This window comes from Rhea americana, unplaced genomic scaffold, assembly GCF_003343005.1.
Source record: "Rhea americana isolate MKP2758 unplaced genomic scaffold, rheAme1 scaffold_145, whole genome shotgun sequence".
NCBI classification, from domain to species: Eukaryota; Metazoa; Chordata; class Aves; order Rheiformes; family Rheidae; genus Rhea; species Rhea americana.
The window spans coordinates 1,468,841-1,489,417 of record NW_028185539.1 but is presented as its reverse complement, the minus strand read 5'-3'; the positions used below and the strand labels follow the sequence as shown (position 1 = coordinate 1,489,417).

The window sequence follows — 20,577 nt, the reverse complement described above, 5'->3', positions numbered from 1 at the left end:
CCTATTAAGAGTCATTTTAGTCCTAATTTTTTCTTCTTTTTTTTTCTTTCCAAATTTTAGTTGGATAAATTCTCATTACTGATAGCTTCATCAGTCAGTTGACTGTTTGGTAGCTTTATTACATGGTGCTTATCTTGCCTTATGCCAAACTTCAGTTTTATTGGCAGGCTAAAGTTTGCTGATAATGACCAGAAAACAAAAAAATTTGCATTTGATTACTTTGCACATAGTATTTGCTTACTTTTATTTCCTGTAAGATTATTATTTTATGTTATGTGTGAAAATAATTTAGCCTGGGAAAGCTGACTGTTAGAACGGTCTCCGTTCTCCTGAAGAACGGAAGTGAGCCCACATATATCAGTGACCTCTGGAAAATACTCAGGTTGTCCTGGGTTCGGACTCTGTACTAGCGTAAATCAGTATTGCGCTGTTGCGGCTTTCCAGCAGTGGGGATCTGAACCCGTCGTTCAGGAGTCGGCTGCTGGTTGCGAAGACCCGAACGCAGCCAGTTCAGCACGTGAACGAACCCTGCTTCGTGCCTCCCTCGTCCAGAAATGTCGCTGACATTTTTTTTTTTTGAATTGCCTTAAAAAAAGAAAAAAAAAGAAAAAAAAAAAAAAAAAACAGGCAGCCCCAGGTGGATTGCTACTAGTGGCAGTTCAGTGAAATCGTGTGTGCGCACACGCTCTGCATCCTACCTGCGTAAGAACTGGAATTCGGATTGCCCATGACGCCGGCCAGGCGGTGCGCAGTTCTGCAGATGCGGGCCCAAAGGATTTACGCAGGCGTAAATCGGACAGCCTTGCGTTTCGGTGAACGTAGCGCGCTCGAGGCGCTGTGCGCAGGCGGATCTCTGCAGCCGCCGGAGGAACAGTCGGCAGACGGGAACGGTGCGGGACTGCAAAGGGATGCGACACGTTGAGAGCAGCAGCGTCCAGCACCGTTAAAACCCTCCTTCCCCTCCTGTTTTACAGATTTGTCTTAATCGCCGATGTCAGAATACGAGTGTTTTTGGTGTGCATAAATGTGTAACAAAGTGCCATGGACGTGGAGTAAGTACTCTAGGAACACTTTTTTTTTCTCTCTCTCTTTTTTTTTTGCAGTGGGTCAATAACCATTGGACAAGAAATCGTTTTATGTAATAGCTTTGGGATCTATGATTCTTTGTAATACATCAGTGAAAGTCATTGCAATACTTTTTTCTCACATATCTCAATTTTCAGTGTCCCTTAATGAACTGAGGAAATGAAATTATTTAACAAAGAAATATTTATCAGGTAGTAATTGTCTTTTTTTTTTTTTTTTTTTTTTCTCAACAGTATAGGTAAAAAGGAATTTTGTCACCTTCCAGGCAATTTAAGTCTAATCTTCCTTCATGAATAATTCCCATTAACATTCTAAACAAGACCATTTCTGTGTGGGCCCGGCAGAGTTAAAACATGCATTTGAATTGAGATACTGCAATAAAGCATTTCCAAAAGTATTAAAGTAAAGGCATACTCATTAGTTTCATGGTATGCAAGTGATGGGATGAAAAACATGGTGATATCTGTTTCAGTTAATGATACCTAAATGTTTTGAAATCTAGTTTATATTACGGAAGTGTTAATTATTTCAAACTATGCCTTGTTAACCTTGATTTTCTAATGACCTGTTTGTTTTGGTGAAAGGCTGTGCCATCCATACTGAAAGATTCATATGAAACTCTCTGTCCTCTCCTGTGAAGGAATTTTAACTTATTTGAGCTTATTTTATCATCCTGTATTTGAAAAGCTGTGTAGTGTTGGTGGTGCTGCCTTTTACCACTGTGCTGCCATGAGCATCAACCTACCCTGGCATCTTTATGCCACGTTTGGTGACTCCTGAGTAAGGAAAAAAAAAAAAAGGCCCCCTCATAGCTGTTGATGGGAATCCCTGTAGTGCTTTAATTTAAAAATTAGTGCTTAATGGATGAAATTTTTAACTCTCTTCCTGTCCAGGAAAAATGAATCTTTTTTTTCCTTTTACATCTTACATGACCAGAGCAAGTCTAAGCTAAGCAGATGATGTTTTAATTAATACTGTGTGCAAACATCTCCAGTGTAGTCTTACTGAAAGCCTGCCCGCTGACCTCGCCAGGAAATGCATGTTTGAGAACGCATGTGAACGGACTAGTGTCTTACTCAGAAAGCCATTCGTCAATAGATCTACTGTGCAATTTTTTCCGTGGCAGCAGTAGAGCAGGGATGGTCACTGTTAGCACAGCGTAAAGGACCACGCTGACAGCTGGCTGTAAGCCCCCAAACCTTCCTTTAAAAAACAAAACCAGGTAACCAAATGTTTAGCTCATTCTGTTGTTTTATTCTGTTGATAAAGCCTGGCTCTTTGGCACCTGTGTTAGCATCGCAGGCACACCCTATATAGGGGGCAGCAAAAGGGAATAAAGACCAGCCCATCTTTTGCTGGCTGTTTGGGACTGCGTGGCCTCTCCCAAAGAGAAAGCCGTGCCCTGTGGGGCGCCCCAGCGAGCAGCGTCCAGTACGGCGCTTCAGTTCTTTCAGATGCGCCGCTCTCCGGGTAGGAGGCCTCGCTGGCTAGTGTCATTCTCAGGTATCTGGGGTAAGACTTCTCGTATCTTTGTTTTGAAGGTCTGCAACAATAAAAAAAACTGTCACTGTGAAGCTGACTGGGCCCCCCCATACTGTGACAATCCAGGGTTCGGTGGCAGCATGGACAGTGGACCAATTAGGCAAGCAGGTTAGTAGTAACCCGTGCTTTACCCGTTATTTCTGTGATAAAAAGTGAAAATACAAAGGGTCGTCTTTTAAGTAGCGAGCTTGCAAGTTTGGGAAATAAGCCAGTAAATTGAATGGCTTAGTCCAAATGCACTGGCACCGACTTGAAAATGTTTGGGTTTTTTTAGCTACATAGTTGAGTTTAGTAGTGCATCTTAATGGAATTATTTTATTGTACACACAATCTGCTTTCTACAGTTGTGCGCCTAATGAAAATCAGAAAATGCAACAACTACAAATGCCAGATCTTGGCATATGTGTGGCCTACTTTTACTTTCAAAAAATCAGGGTTATATTTGATACTGTGCTTGTAAGGAGGTTCTTCCACATTGTGGCACATACCAGATTTCTGACCGTACCAGACTGAAACTATATTTTATAGGTAACATCTGCATATTTTCCATGTAAGTTCCCCTATATATGATAGTAGTAGGAGACGTCTGTTCTCTGTAACTTGCATCTTGAGTTCCCCCTTGGTCAGGCTCCAGAATACTAGCTGTTGTATCTAACTTCCCCCGTGGCCAGCCTCGGCTGGAATTATTTCTAGGCATGTTGCAATGTCACTGAACTTGATAATCATCACATGCTAGTTTTTCTCCAGGGTACTGTAATTTTAATGGCTTTCATGGAATTATTTCTGATTTATGCCTGAGCAACTGAAAGGGCCAAGAGTTTAGTCATGTTTGCAAATATAACAACATTTGCTGGGAAATGATCTGGTCTCTTTTCATATGCATAATGCTATTTAAAAGCAAAATGGTTTGTATATCTACATGCTAGATCCTACAGTGAACTGCAGTGCTGAGCTTACTGCCATTTTCATGATGACACTTCGTATTACAATTTCACTGTTGAAAGATCTTTTTTAAATAGCTACTAGCTGGTAAGATAGCAAAGAACTGCGCTCAGAAACTGAACAAGTGTGAATACTTGTGTGTTAAATGTTTTCTTTCAAGATTTGCTCTAAAGTATTATAATCCTGTCTCAGTTTACTTTGTATCCAAGTAGCTAGGGAACTGCGAAGTCGGTGTGTCATTAGAATGTGCCGCACAGACAGCTCCAGCTGGAGAAGAGGAATGTAATGGCAATAATTTGTGCATTTTGTGTTTTGGAGGCTGACACTTCACTGTTACAGAAAACTATTTCTAAACAAGTTTAATATGGTGTGGTAGTTTCACCAGCTATCTATAAAGACAGTGCCGCATTTAGTAATGCTGGGAATAAACAAATACGGAAATTGTTAGAGTACCTAATTTCCTTTCCCTGACGCTTGGATTTAAAAATGAAGACTTGTCGGGGCAGTTTGGATTATGATCGGAGTATTTTGCAGCATCACTATTCTGCACATGAAACTGCAGAAGGATTAGCCCAATAAAATCCATTCACCTTCGTCAAACGTGGCACATGGTCACGTTAGTATTTAATAACTGGTTTTACCCAGCTGGCTTCCAGTAAACCCATGTGTATGACACACTATGGTTTTCTTATTAAGAAGCCTTACACATTTAATTGTTAGGTAAAGAAAAATTAATTATTTCAATGGCATAATCTTAGTTACACAATTTTATTAATCATTTAGGAATGGTGGGGGATTTATTATTCTGGAATACTGTCAGATAAAAAGCTGCACTATTTCCTGCACCATCAAGCGCTGAACGTAGTTTTTTTCAGTCAACGTTGCTGACTGTGCAGCAGCGACTGAGGGAGCTTAGGCCAACAGATGAGAGCCAGTTGGCTGAAATTCAGTCAGGATAAGACTGAGACAGTGATGATAGGTTACCAGAGCAAAGATTAAAGCTGTGCCTCCTACTGTGGATGCGTGCACGTCCTAGCTCTGCAGTCCTGAAGAACCACAACAGCCTCAGCACATCACATACGTACGTGCCCGTACGTATCAGAGCTGCTTCTTGCCTCTTTGTAAAACCAAGACTTTCTTTCAGCTGCAGCCTCGTAGTCAAGGGTCACGTCTTTGCTGTGTCCTACTTACTTAGGTCCCAGCAATGTGCTTTTACTAGACGTAACTTGGAGCACTCTGCCGGCGGCCAGGCGCACGGGAGGCGGCAGCGCCTCGCCGAGCGCCGCGGCGCCGCTGCTCGAGGCAGTCCTTGGGCTCCTCGCTTGCCTCCGGCGTAGGCTTGCCAGCCGCCCGGGTTTGAGCACCGCGGTGCGGGCTTCGGAGCGTCTGCCAGGTGTTGAAGTAAGTGCAAGGAAAGCCCTTAACACCTGGTTATAAAGGCGCGAGAGGTGCTGCTTACGTGTGGGGGACCAGACCGTGTCCTTAACGCGCACCGCGGCCTGGGCACTTCTGCCTGTGCTCTCCCTCTCGCAGCCTCTTTTTCTCGCCCATGCTGGAAGCGGGCAATGCGCGGGGCAGGACTAAAATTCAAGCATCGTGCTGAAGAAATACTAGAGTATTAGTCTTTTTAACACATGGTTTACTCACTTTTGTTGCAGTTATTTAGAAGCCCAGGCAAGACAACACTGTCCTGCTCCCATACACACAACACATTTCAGATAACTAAATGTGTTTTGTTTCAGATAATAAGAGTTTAACGATAGGAGTGCTGATAACGATTCTGTGCCTTATTTTGGCTGGGTCAATCATGTATCTGAAAAGGAAGACGTTCATGAGATTGCTGTTTACAAGTAAAAAGACAACAATAGAGAAACTAAGGTATGAGTGTTTTCCTTAATTATATTTTAGACCAGATTAGTAGAAAATAGCTGTAAACACGGCAACTCTCATCGTGCACATGCATGACAGAGTGAGTGGTGCAAATATGATGTGTTGCAAAGAGCCAGCATTAACGCAAGTAGTCACGGAATTTTATCATCAGCAGTAGCTTTCTGCTTTAGTTTAAATCTATTCATTGGCAATAAATAATGCACTTTCTGATGACGTATCTTTTTTTGGTGATAAGAAATTAAAATTAAAGTAACTATTGCCTGTATGTCATTTGCTTGAAATAGTTTCATTATGTGGCATGGCCTTTTATCTAAACTCAGTGGAGTGAACTGAAACTTCCATATTGGAGGTCATTACTATTTAAATGTTAGGTTCATTAGAATAGTCTCTTGGGTGTTACAAAGCTGCATTTCCACAGATTGCAAAAGCTAATTTAACAGACTAGTGGTTTCAAAAAAAATCAATATTTATTTTTATTCTGGCAGAGTGCTAGACGATTTTTACTTTCCTTGTTTACTATAAAAAGTCAGAAGGCCTATGCAAAATCTCATTCTGAAAAGAGGTTAATGTTTAAAACAATATTAAAAAGCAGAGTGTTGTGTTCAATAAATTTACACCGTATTGCAGGTCTGTGAGTCCAGCAAGACCTTCCAATTCATCTGAGCCTAATCATGTTCATTCCACATCTCTCAGTAAAAATCTGCTCATGAAGCCACAAAATACAACCATACAAAAGGTGAGTTCCTAAATAATATAAAGAAGAGCCCATTACATATTTTCAGTTTCACTGAAGTAATTTATTATAATACAATTATTACATGTTATCAATATCAAATAGAACGGCAAACATGTAAAATAAGAGATGATGTATGATTCAAAATGATACATTTATGGCTTCCAAGTTCTTGATAGATGGAGATTTCACACACAGAAAAGCTCCAGTTTAGCTTTGAGATACAACCAACCAGCTTACACTAGAATGCTGCATCTAAACAGTGATGCATTAGTGCTTGAATAGGACTCTGGAACCTCTTAACTGCAGCTCTCTTTGCAGAGGAGGTGTTGAAGGTAGATTAAAGCAGAGCAGAAGAGAAAGGAAGTGACAGAAGCATAGTTTTAAAAGCAATGTTTAAATTACCTTTTGAAATTTTTAACTGTTGTTTGGGGATGGGGCTCTTTCTTTCTAAAGAGAGACGGCCCAAGAAGATTGCTGCCGTACCAGATCATTGACATTAGTAACCCTGTGAAGACGCAGGATCTGCCGCAATTAAAAACTCCACAGCGAGTCCTACCGCCCCTGCCCCAGCCGCCGTGTCATCCGACTGTGCCTGAAAGGCCCTTGCCAGCTAATCCTTCGCTTCGGTTTGCCCAGGTAACTGGTGATTTTTCTTTTCACTCCTCTTCCATTTAACATTTAGTGTTTGAATATGTGCATATGATCACTAAGAATGAAGTATGTTCTTGTCTTTCATACTGGCCTTTTTCCATAGCATTTCCTGACTACTTGGTACAATACTAGTAATATGGTATAGATAATTCAACAAAGATGACATAAGTTCCCATCTCGCTCAGGGAGGTTGTACTGGTTTACACCAACTGAAGCTACGATCCTAAAGTTTAGGATCCTGAAATCATTTTGCTGCAGTGAAAAGATATAATATGGAACTTGTTCATACTGTACATTACAGACAACCACAAGCTCATTTTGCCTGCTGCCCACCCTGAGGGTAAACCACAGGGTCTGCATTAGCAAGATGCCAAATACAGTAGTGTAGTTCAGGAGGTAAAGTTGCAGGCCCAAGATGAAAACTTGCTTCTGTTCTGCTGAGGGTGTGTGTGTGTATGTATGTATGTGTGTATGTGTGTGTGTATATACATGAGTTTTTTTGGTAAAGAACAGATCTGAATAGCAAACTTGTAATTGCCCACACTGTTTCATGCAGACCTACCTCTGGTTGCAAAGTTTAAATACAGCTGAGGACTTTTTTTTTTTTGTAACATGATACATCTTGATGTCATATTCAGCATAGATACAGTTGTCTATACTAAATTGTCCCTCTTCTTGCCATTAATTGCATTTGTAGCATGACTGTGTCTTAGCAAAGAGCAGTGATCAGGCATCCAGCTATTTCTCTTTTATAGACATTGTGCTAGTTTAGAAATAATACAGGATTATAAATAAGTCTTAAACAAGTAGCATAGTGGTTTGCTTGCACATGCTACAAATCCATACTCAGATAGAGAGGATGTCTCAGGGCAGAGCGCCTTCTTCATGCAGTGATCTTGCGACTGACACACTTTTCCAGTGATTTATAGGAGGATGTGACTACGACAAACATTGCTAAAATGCAATGCTTTGAAAGGTAGCTGTGAAAAGACCAAAAACCAACCAAACAAACAAAACCCATAAAACAAAGGGTGAGACAGTGTTGAGTTGTCATAACAGTGTGTATAAACATTATGACAGCAACAAAAGAATATCTAGGTTTAATTTTGACTAAGTCAACATTGAATCACTTAGGTGAGATCAACTTTTTGAAGTAGGGACAGTTTATTAATTGCATTCAAATTATTTAAGCTTTTCCTCCTTCTCTTTTCTATTTGCTAGTTATTTCTTTTGCATTTCGGCAGAATGGGAAATATCGATTCTTTCTAAAGCTGGTTTTATAGGAAATTAAATTAATACTGTTACTTTTGTGTTTAACTAACACCAACAGTTTCATTGTTTCTTTTCTTGCATTTCTTAAAACATTTTGCGTATTTCACACTGGTCAAGATAAGATTTTTTCAAGTGTAACTAATCTTCAGTTTCTTAATTAAATGGTTCTTTAAAGAAAAGGGGGGGGGAGTAGGAAAGAATTCTTCTCGTCTAGCAACTTACCAGCTTATGCCATCTCCCACTAGCAGAAGGCAGATGAAGAAAAGGCTTTTCAAAAACACATTACCATTTTCCATTCTGACGGTACATCTGTATCGCCCGCCTGTCACTGCATGTGAAAGCAGCCTAATGCACCGCTGCAAGTCATATTCCTAAGTGCCTCCCCCTTCAAATCCCACATAAAGTGGAAATTAGAACACCAGACCTCTACTGCTGTGACCACCAAAGAGGGACAGATCTGAAACTGCCAAAAAGTCTTTCAGCCTAACAGCTCAAGTTAATTGTGGCTGTTGCACAACCAAGTGAAATACTGGTATTTCCAGTTTTGAGTCACTGTGCGGAACAGAAGCAGGACAAACAGAGGATCAACTCTAGTGAGCTGTCATCAGCGAATAAGCAGAAGTAGCTGCATTTCAAATTATGCCCATAATGTCAATTCAAGATTGTGAGAAATGGCTACTTTTTATACTGTAGGAACAAAAAAAATACTGTATTGGCAGAAAACTTTTTCTTCACAATTTAGCTATTTTACTCCTCTAGCCCCCCCCCCCCCCAAAAAAAAAAAAAAAAAAAAAARAAAAAGCTTGGAGGAAGTAAATTACCTTTGGAATATTTTTGATCTCAGTTATATGGATACTGCTTAAAGTATTGCCTCAGCACTAATCTCTTGGAACTAAATTCACTAGGTCATCTATAGGAAGCACTTTAGAAATCATTGCTATGCTCTTAATGTCATCCAGATGCTCAGTGCTGCAGTACAGTGCTGAATAAGAGTATCTGAAACCATTCACTATTTCTAGTTTCACGTCTGCCTCTTCCTGCTTCTCCAGTCTGAGAGGTATATTTAAACACAAGCTACTTACCTGCTGGTCTCTGGACTTAGAGTAGTCCTCAGCTGCAATCTTTGACTGTACTAATATTCTCCTGAAATAATGGTTAAGCACATGCAAATACCCTGCGGAACGAAAGTCCTACACATTCCCAGGGAGCTAAGGCATAGCATATATTGTAGACTGTAAAAACACATCTTTCTTTTGCCTTCTAGTGGCCATTGAGACAGCGACGAATGGATTCTTATTTTACCATATATTGTCATTTCAGATGTGAGTAAAACAGTTAAAGAAAAAAAATAACAAAGGAACTGCTAAATTTTAATATTAAACAATCTTTCTTTTGACTGACAAACAGCTTTTTCTTCTTTCAGCTGTGCTCACAAAGCAAACAGGTACGTAAGCGCAAGATTCACAGACACCATAAATCAGCACAGCACAACTGAAATCAGTGAAACGCTGCAAGTTTACACTGACCAGGGTGTCTGGCCACACATTCTGATTTAATCACTTTACTTGCTTTTTCTTTCACTCTTTGTATTCAACTGCAGCCTCCAATACTGTCATCATCTTATCACTAAAACATAACTCATTTTACAAGTTATCTTTATCATGGCAAATTCAGCTCAGTATTTTCATTTTTCCCTAGTGAAATGGAGCTGGGTTCACCTTCGGCTCCCTCTGCCACAGTAATTCTTGTTAACACCCCTCCTTTGAGTGGTGTGTCAGCTCGGACTGGCTTTTCTCTCAGCAGGCTAACACAGGTAATCCTGTTCAGTTCCTCTCCGAACAGCATGAGGAAGATGATACCCCCTCCTTTGCCAGTGCATTTCAGGCAAGAACCTTCTTTGAGGTACTCTTGCAAAACAAGCCCAGGAAGCTAATTAAAACATGAGGTACCTGATGGCTTTGCAGGAGCTCAACATTATGATTTCTTTCTGGCACACTTGTAAAAAGAGTTAATGCAAACACTGAAAAGAGTACTTCTCCGAATACAGAGACTGCACGCATTAAACACTAAGCTGCTGATATAAAACTGGACAAAGAAATCCATCCATACATGTGGATTTTGTGCGGAAGAACTGAAGCTCTGTAGAGGAAAAAAAAATGGCTGGGAAAAAGCAAAGAGAGCTCATGTAGCGAAGCCTTTATCGAAATGCCACCTGATAGTCAAGCCGCACTTCCTTTTTGCGAGAGCAAATGTTGGCCATGAGAAGCAAGAAAACAAAGGAATGCTCAAAACGAGTCCAGAGAAGTTGAGCTGTATCATGAGTGAGTAATTCATGCATCGGGCTGCCTGTTTGAATAAATCATTCAGGGGATTCTCAGCTAAATTACACTGGCAAGCTCTTCATGTTTCTCTTTAGTCAGCTTGACTACTGGTCTGCCATAACCTTACTAGTAAAGAAAAAAACAGTCTGACTTCTTGTTTTTTTAGAGAAAGCGTGACCATGCAGTTCAAATAGTAGAGGGATCTGAAGTAAGTTTCTAGATGTATCAGAGAGTCTATGTGACTTGAGCAAGTCACTGAATCTGTCCCACTTCATGATGAAAAATTTCCCAGTGTTGGCACAGTTGATCAGATATTACAGCAGTGACTTAGGCAGCTTAATTATCTCCAAACACAGATTTTTAATACAGAACCTGGTTTTCTGGAGCAAACAATCCTACTCTAACTATGTAGCTGGTTAAAATTTAAGTTAAATGAAAATCACTACTACTTTAGACTTTTTCATTCTAGAATACTTTTTAAATTTGGTATCTTGCTCATTTTGCAAATAGTATTTTTTTATTAGATGACAAATAGACCTTTCTCCCTTCTTCTCTTCTTTTTTCTAAGATCAGTAAAACTTTATGTTACTACATTGGCAGTGTTTCAAGGACCACACAGAAGAGACATCAGCTCATGCCTGACAGCAGATGACTTCTGTTCTTTATTAATGAATCATTTAATTCCACAGAATGAAAGCACAGCTGCATCGCTAAAAGTATTCCACAAATACTCCCACTTCAAACTGGACTCAAGCAGTTTGGTTCTATGGTCATCTACATTTGCATTTTAAAGTCAGTTCTATGATTTCCAGCTTTTTACAAAATCTCTCTCACAATTTTATGAATTTTTTTCTTCATTTACCACCAACTAATCATTAACTCTAACATAGATGCACCCAATATTTCTGAAATAAAGATTGAAAAGAATCAACACCCCTGAAATACACCCTCAAACCTTTATTTTAACATGTAGAGACCTGTTTATTAAAAATGCTAAGCCACAGCTATGCTGAACTCATCTTTGACATAACTCATTCATTATTATGATAAATATGCTATGTCAGTTACAGAGATTAATATGACCGTATGTTCTATAACAGGAAAGCCACAAACCAAACCCTCCTCGGAAGCCTTTACCTGCAGATCCTCTGAACAAAACTCGTTACAACAGCGCATGCACACCAGCGCCTGGACAGACTAAAGCTCTGCCTCAGATTACTCCAGTAAGGTTAGTCCTGCTAATCAAAATGTTTGGTTTGATCTGAAACAATTTCTTCACTGAGAGTTATAAAGTGTTTTAGCGCAGATCTGATATACTCTTGGAAAAAGCAGCATCTGTTAAACTTAATGATTTTAATAATTCAAGTAAGAATTCCCTCCCTCACTTGCATAAAGACATTAGCGCGCTGTTGTCATACAGCAGGTAGCGAAGAGTTCTGCAACCAACGAAACCAAAGCTTGGTTTTCAAGTTTCTGTCATAAATTCGATTATGTGCAAATTCTCTGACATCTAACAATGGACGAGTCCAAGAAGCAATGGAGACGCAGCGTTTTTCTCATTCTCCCAGCCCACAAATTCTCATGAACATAGTACTGGCTAGGCAGCTAGCTATCCTTTTGTCAAATTTTGTTGCATTTTTGTTTAAACTAACTACTGAGCCAAAACTGACACACAGGTAAGAACAGTCAGGTGGAGCTGTATAAACCTTATTTCTGTAGGAAAATAGATTAAAAAGAATGAGCCTCATTCTAATTGCATATACATAAAGAGATTATGCAGTAACTAGTGCTGAGAGCTATACAACAAACATTTTCTGTTTGCATGTAAAAAATATGCAGTACTGGACTGATTCTCAGTGAAAGTGTATCAGCATAATTGCACCAACTTCCACAGAACTATGAGAATTTATGCCAGATACAAAAGTTTGGCTTTAAGCATCTAGCAAACTGCTCATTGAATAGAATTCCTTGCAAAAGAGAGGAGTTAATAAGCACCATTTTCAAGAGAAACAAAGCTCCTTCAGGAAAAGACTTACCCACTCAGGAGACCTACAGAATTAGGCTGTCTGAAGATCAACCGCCAGTAAAATCAATTTTCTGTCCATATACTTCACAATGGAAGAACATCAGTTTATATCATCTGAAAATATAACCCAAAATATTCAGAAAACACAAACTATACACTTCCAAAAAGAGATAGTTAAAATGTCACTCTTGAAGTGAAGTAACTATCCCCACTGGAGAAGCAGACCATAAAAATGTAATCAAGACAAATCTGCAGGTTCCAATTCTCTCCACAATGCATGCAAGACAGTATACAGTAAGTCTGTACATGGATTATTTCACCAAATCAAAAATGTTTTAATGGCAAAAATTGCTTATAAAGAAATTCTGTCATTACTTTATGTTTCAGCATTATCAGAAAGCAATCCATTTGGTAATAGCACAGAAATATAGCATCACTAAAGATAAAAGGATAGGGAATGTAGAAATCTCATTTTATTAAAAAGAAAGAATGTGTGTGTGCATATATGTATTCATCAGAACATACAGTGAATAAAATGGATAGGGAAGTAAGGAAACAAGGCAAATAACTTTAAATAATAATAGCGAACACTTTGAGTAAGTGTTCCATCATAAATGCAAAAATTGCTTGAAGAATTTGTGGCTTTTTTGGTACAAAAACTCTGACCACTAAACAAAAATGCTGTCAGTTGGTACAATCCAGATACTTTTATATGATGAAAATTGTGTGACAAGATGATTTTTGAAGTATGTACAGTCCCTATATAAATACACGTAAGGGACAAACAGTTCAGTTGTAGATCACAGTGCAGACTGCCAGTCTCAGTAGCACAAAAAGGCCTAATATTCCTATTGCAACTTCTTTTACAGTACCTCTTTGCATACCCAGCTGACTGAACAATATCAGAGAGTAATGTTGTACAACAATATCGTACTAAGAGGATGAAAGGTTTGCTACTTTAGTGAGCAATTGCTGATATCAATTTAAAAGATTTTCTTCCACCTCTTTTTAGTAGCTGAGATCATTCCCCACTTCTTTTAACCGGGTATTTGATATGCTGAGCCTTTTTAAAATTGATTTTCCCAAGACCATACCAATTGTACTATAAGAATCTAATAATTATTGAGCCACAGAGTTTCCCAATTACCCTGCAAACAAATATCTAATCTTTGAAGAGTTTCCTCCCAGGATTTTCATGCAATTCTCTGCGCATCTAAAATTTCTGACTTTGCCACTGGCTTAGCTGCGATACTGTTACCTGTTGTTTACATAGGGATTCTAATTGTTAAAAAAAAAAAGGTTTTGCAGTCATTCTTATTTTCTTACCTAATGGTCTTCAGTTTCCTATGAATAAAAAATGAGCAGTGAGGAGGAATAATATTTTAAGCCATGGGAATTTCACTACTGAGGCACTTCTCAGAAAAATTAAAAATAGAAACAGTTAGTTTCTTAATGCTTCTAGTAAGACCACAAGGATCAATTCTGATCAAGTTCCTCACTGTGAATTCTATACACTTGAATAAAATCTTCTGAAAGCAATAGTGTTTCAAGCTGGCTACCTGTACTGCTTTAAGCTGACTGCTGCTCTACAAGATTAAGTAGCATTTTTGAAGGGCTGCAAAACTGATGAACACCTGTCAACCTGAAGAGTTTCGAGCAACATTTGGAACACTGAGCGATCTTATTCTGCTGGTCAGACAGCAATTAACACAGGAACGGGCATGTCTGAGGGAAGCAAAAGCAGTCTGCTGCTACCACTTGAAAATTTTAAACAACACTTTTGTATTTTCTTTCTTTCCAACAGGCCTGCTCCTAAGCATCCCCCACAGGTACACAGGTCTAGCAACACTGCTGACGTGAAATGAGTAGGAGATCTGACACCTTTATTTTAAAAAGTGAAGACAGAAGTTTGCACTACCTTTAAACTCCAGCTGGAGTTCATTTGTATGACAATACTTAGAATTTTTAATGTTTAAAACAGCATAATTTTTAAGAATTCTGAGCTACTGCCTTTGGTGCTGTGCTGTGCTATGGTGCTCTGTATACTTGCTCAGGTACTTGTAAATTATTAATTTATGTTGAATATTTATTACAGTGCAGTGCACTGTAGTAGATATTTTTACCATAGCTGAGTTTTCCTAAGGAGGAAGCCTTTTTTTGTAATATTTTAGTGAACTTGAATAATTCTGCTCTATTGGTCCTATGTAGAGTGTTTAGTTTTGATCTGTTCTTTATGGAGTACTGATACTCACGGATAAATCAAATGTATAAACTCCATCTCAATGGTTTATAACAAAATTTTGAATGAGAACATCAGGGTAAAACATCTTTTCTGGAACACAACGAAGTGCCTGATATCTGCACACAGATAATAGCATGTGTATTAACCAGAGTAATACTCAGTGTTAGCAGTTGTACTGTAGCTTCAATTTTCATGTTACTGTTTGAAATTGTGAAGAAATCTGTGCTGAAAGAGGATGCACTCATTTTTGACAAGTTCTCTTACTGAAAAAGTACTGTATATCATTACACTATTTTGTAACCTCATTTTCCTCAAACACAATATGGTTAGTACGTATTAATGCAGATATCAGGCCTTCCAGTGACATTACATTTTTGATGCATTGGTCATTAAAATCAGTCTACACTCCGTAAGGTTGCACCATCTCACTATGTTGTACAGCTATACTGTTAAGACTACATTACATTACACACAGGGGGAGGGGGGAACGCCAAGCATTACAAAGAATTACACTTCAAAAATCAACTATTATTTCTTTTGCCTCATAGCTCTGCTTGTCGACTTATTTTGCGTATTTACTACTGTTTTGAATTTAACTTCTCAAATATTTTTCTGGGTTTCTTACCTTTTCAAATCAAGATGCATACTTTAGTACATGGATTTGCTAGTACACAGGAAAAAAAAAAGTCTCCATCTCTCTTTACTGTATACATTACGTCTCATCTCTTTTGTACCATCTCAGTAGCACTGCTGAATAAAGTTGTTTCATATATGCTGTAATAAAAAACAATTTTCAAATATCAATTAAAATAGAGAGATCAGAAACTATTACCTGACATAGGTTAGTTTCCTAGTTGTTTGTAGATTTTTCTTTAAGCAGACTAAATGCATTGATAGAAACTTGGATCTCATTTTAGTAAGTAAGTGTAATTGTATTTAGTTTTCCTAGAAATATAGCAGTCATGTTTATGGATAAAGTAAATAAACTTGCTTCACAAAGCAATCATAATAGAAACCCCAGTGCATTTTATACTCTATGGAAAATTACTACAATAGTAGGATGTTAAGTCATCCTAGGCTTGGTAATGCAGCTAAAAAAAAAAACTTTTTTCCAGGTGATACGAGAACATTTAGATGATGCTTTTTATGTATGTGAGATATTTGCATTTAAAACATTTTAACTTCTTCTGTCAACAGTAGCTTTTTATCTAAAATGGGGAGAGCCATCTCAATTCACAGCAGAAATAAATAACCTCATTTCTTTTGTTTGCGTAGGCCATTTTTAGAATGCCAAATAATTACGCTCTATCCGTATATTTCTGGAAACAGCTGTAAGAGACTCTTAAATAGTAAGATGAAATTTTAAGTAGTAAAAGAAGAAAGTGAAACTAGGTGATGAGAAAGTTTTTAATATCTGTTTGCATCTAAAGTTAGTGCCATTAAATTCACTGAGGTTAAACTTAGATAAGTCTGACTTAGCACACATGTATTAGGGTAATAAGTAGAAAGTTGGGGCATGAAACCTATTTTATTATATAGAACTACCCATATATGGCACTGAACTCTATCCCTATAATTCCCATCACCTAATTTGCCTCTAAGCAGCATTTAATCCAGAATGGCCTGCAGACCATCCCTTCTGGGAACTGAGCACACAAAAGCTAGAAAGTTTCTCAGATGATGCTGAAAACCTGTCGCACATACAGACCAGTGCCTGATCCTCACTCCCTTCCCCCAAAAGGAGAAACAACAAAACAAGACGCACGTAATTCTTCATGTATGGAGGAAGGCAGTAAAAGAATGACTGAAAAGGACATCACTAAGTGTCCTCAGTCCCAGTAACAGTGGAATTTTTAGAATAAACTACCTAGATGGTCTAAGTATCCCTCAAAGGAGGAGCCCTGTAGCTGCAATTGGTACATTCCTGCGCTTGTAAGCACACAAGCATCCACAGAGGCTGCCCAGTAGTCTCGTACCTGCCATTGCTGGAGAAAGGCAAAGCTCAGCCAGTCTTCAAAGGACGAGGAGAGAGCGACTGTGGCTTCTCCAGCTGATCAGCAGAAGCCTTGAGGCAACACAGCGTCATTAACAAAATACCCTTTTACTGTCTTTAACAAGTCACCTCTCTCTCTCTCTCTCCAGAGAGGGATCTGAAAAATATGTTTAACCAAGCTGTGAACTAACTACTAAAACCTCTCAATAAGCAGAAAAGTATACGTCAAATTTATTAACTATTAACACTTCTCTAAATTACTGAAGCATATGTACGCAATGTCTTGGAAGGTAGTTTCATAGTTACGAGTGTGAGATTACATGTATATATTACATAATGGAGTTGGTATCTTATGTTATACGTGGATAAAGCTAGAGATTTTTATACCTTTTGAAAAAAAATCCTACTTCCTTACCTAAAACAAAAAACAAATTGAGAAATGACTGCTATTACTTGAAACAAACAGATGGTAGTTACTGACACACTACAAGCTGAATTTTATTTTTAAAGCAAAACTGAGGAGGAGGTATGATGTATGGAACAGTCATATAATCTGGAATCTTTGCAACTAGCAGATAGGAAAATTTATTTATACATACTCCTATGCCTGTAGAATTTTGCATCTAAGATCTGTAGCTTTTGGAAATAAAAAAAAAAATCAAATAGTTCTTTCATTTTTAGTCCACAATTTTTCCCTGGGATGGGAGTAGTAGATGGTGGTGTCAGTTGCTTTTTTTAAATATATGCAAAATTAGTGATTAGACATGCAGATTTCATGCAAAATTCCACTGTGAAAACCAGGTGAATCATTTTACATTCTTAAAGACAGTCTAAGCAACTTACCACAGGACATATCAGGATGTGAAATTTCAACATCTGCTACTCTGTGGTAGCTGCTCATTGTACGTACCTGTGGTATCTGGGTTCAAATCAGTGCTGTCAACACAGGCTTTATGGGCTGTCCTAACATGTACATCTACCTCTATGCTCAATAAACTTTAAGTTACCTTTAACAATTAAGATGTATCATCCTTTAAATAATATTTAATCTTTTATGGAATTCAATTTCTGTTCTTGAGGTCTTCGGAGCAGAACATCACTAGACGTACTGATGGCTGCTCTTGCTCCCCTCTTCCATACACACATTTCAGCCTCTGTCTACTCAACCCGAGACAGCGCAGTTCCTGATTGAGATAAGTTCCCCTTTCAGAGGCAAAGAAAGGGCACAGCAAGCTCCCTAAAGCAGTGCATAAAAATGCTATTATGCTAATCAATAGAACAGTAATTACAAATCACCATAATGAGAAGTGAATAAATATGCAAAATAAAAAGCAAATGGCATATTTACCCTCCTTCGGCTCCATCAGATCTCTCAGTTTTCGTTTCCCTCGTTTTTTGTTTGTTGTTTTTTTAATAGCTCTCAGCTGATAGCTGCTGCTATCAGAGAGCAGCAACATTTAAGTTCATATCTATCCCTTTTCAAGGCTCAAAATAAATACCTAATTTTTTTCTTAATTTCAGTTCTGATTTCTTCTGATTGAGTATGTAATACTCTCTTTTACTAGCTTCTAATTATAGTACTTTACTTGAACTATAAATTGCAACATAGCAGTAAACAAATTCATTCTCTGCAACATAATTTTATGAACTCAGTAATGCTAAAACTCATTCTACATACACACCATCCTTTCAGATTACTATACTACATGTTGCCGAAGGATAAAGCTGCCCCCATACACTAGCATCCTTTTCCACAAAATACTGTTAAATGAGAGAGAAGCGTTAAAAAATTAGAGCATATTGAAATAAGAATTTTAAAAACTTGGAATTCAGTTAATTCAGAGGTAGAATCTCCAACAGGATCATAATGACAAGATAAACGTTTCTCTTCCATTCCCCTCTCTCACTTTCTCTTTTTACAAGTAAGATGGTGTTCTGACTTCAGGTTTACTTATCTGCAGAACGGTTACTTATGGGGCTTTGAAAGGAAAGTCGTATGGAGGTAGTGTGTGTCTGTACAAAAGATAAATGAATTTTTATCTCTGCATTACATGTCCTACTTTTACATACCTGAATTTATATCCTTTAACATACCTGTGAGTACACACCTTTCCAGCATAGTCACCTGTGCACAAGAAATGCATCAGGGTAAGAAAAACGTTGTATTTTTTTTTCTTAAATAAAACATTTAGAGAAGATCCATGACTGTAAACAATCAAACTAAGAGAAGGAACAGAAATATTTTAGATAAACGTTTAAGCAGGATATCTAAACGTACAAAGCATATTTTCATTTGAAAAAAGTGTTATTAAGAAATGATGTAGCTGTGGTAAGTAATTTTAACTGTTTAATACGTTAAACACTACAGACTGCCTGGCTCAGAATGAACACAGACTGGAGCCATATAAACCAGCATACGATTTTTATGAACCATTCATTTATAATGCTTCAGTTCAACTTGCTAAACTTTTCAATCTTCGCTAGGTAAAAGGTTTTAACAACGTAACAGGTTTTTACTTATGTATGCATTTCTTATAGACTCTTCCATCCAAAGGTGCTTCAAGTGAACACAGTCTCATAAATCAATAGCTGAACAATCTGCTTATTGTTAAGTACTATCTCTCAATAAATATGTTCTTAATTATATTTGGTTTTGCCTATGTAATTACCCAAATTGTTAATAAAATACAAGCATTTTCTCAACATAAATTATATCATGCTAACAGATAAGGGCATCTTTGTGCAAGTTCTCATTGCTCTAAATACACATATGAAATAAAAAAATAGTATGGAATAGAATGCACTTTTTCTGTATGCATGTTTCATTGCTATGTCACTGCAGTTTACGTAAGCAGTTATTCCCAGATGATGTTTAAGATTTACCTTCTGTTAAATAATATGGAAAAAGGAGAGAATTTGTTAAATAATAAAAAAAACCTCAGATCTCAGTTAAACCATGAAAAAAATCCCATTCCAAAAAAAGAAAAAAAAAAAAAAAAAGTTAGTAGATGCATTGGCTATTCTGCAAACTGAAAACATAGAAAGAGGTAAGCACTGAAAGAGCATGTAGCAGAGAGACAGAAAAAAAGCAACTACCATGAAGCCGAATGTCCAATACAGCAGTCTTTGCTCAGGTGATAACACAGCAGAAATTTAATCCTGCAGAAGTAGCTTTCCTGTTTACCATGGGCCAGAACTGGCTTTGGGCAAGTAGACTAGACAGGCCACTTCCAAAGATTTTAAGTATACAGAATTAAATGGCCTTGCATTTTCTGCATTTCAGCTATGTGTGAGCATGACAGCAATTTTAAAAAGCTTCCAGCTCTCTGCCCTGTAGGTTTTGGAAACTTTGTCTCTGGAGTGGAATCATTACCCGCAGATCCTTTCCACTGTAGCAAATATAAGCAAGGTATACGTATTACCACTGCTAGTTTGAATTATTTATGTGTAAATAACCCTCTGAGGGAAAATAAGTACATGATAACGTAATATATTAGCTAATGTTTTATTTGGAGGAAAGGGCCCATTTTTTTTTTTTTTTTTTAAAAAAAAAGCTACTTTAATTCTGAATTTTTGTATGTTTCAGTGCTTGACTTTGAAACGGTGTTGCCTGACATAAAGGCATCTAAGACTTTTTTTAAAAAAATGAAAAGATAAAAATCACATCTGATGGCATGCCTGACTCTCTACTTTTCCACCCTTTTTGGTAATAGGCAGTAGCAATAGATGGTCTTCTGGAAACAGACAGAGGACAAAACACACGTTTGGTTATCAGTGTCCCAGATGCTTTCAGCCAGCAGCAGAGCCCTACAGCGCAGCACCGTGGCTATATTTCAGCCAGACCCTCCCTACCTCCTTGACCCCATCTCATCCTCT

The 20,577-nt window shown here is 38.0% G+C and overlaps 1 protein-coding gene across 1 annotated transcript in view; it reads left to right on the top strand.

Annotated features, from left to right (window-relative positions):
- The window catches only part of ADAM12 (ADAM metallopeptidase domain 12), a 189,253-nt gene extending 172,562 nt beyond the window's left edge, over positions 1–16,691 (top strand). Inside the window, exons 17-23 of the mRNA XM_085299114.1 lie at positions 975–1,052; positions 2,628–2,736; positions 5,313–5,448; positions 6,088–6,196; positions 6,650–6,832; positions 11,541–11,668; positions 14,271–16,691. Of these exons, the coding sequence (XP_085155240.1) occupies positions 975–1,052; positions 2,628–2,736; positions 5,313–5,448; positions 6,088–6,196; positions 6,650–6,832; positions 11,541–11,668; positions 14,271–14,331 (804 nt within the window). The 3' untranslated portion in view covers positions 14,332–16,691. The remainder of the gene's footprint in view (positions 1–974; positions 1,053–2,627; positions 2,737–5,312; positions 5,449–6,087; positions 6,197–6,649; positions 6,833–11,540; positions 11,669–14,270) is intronic.
- Positions 16,692–20,577: the final 3,886 nt, after the last annotated feature.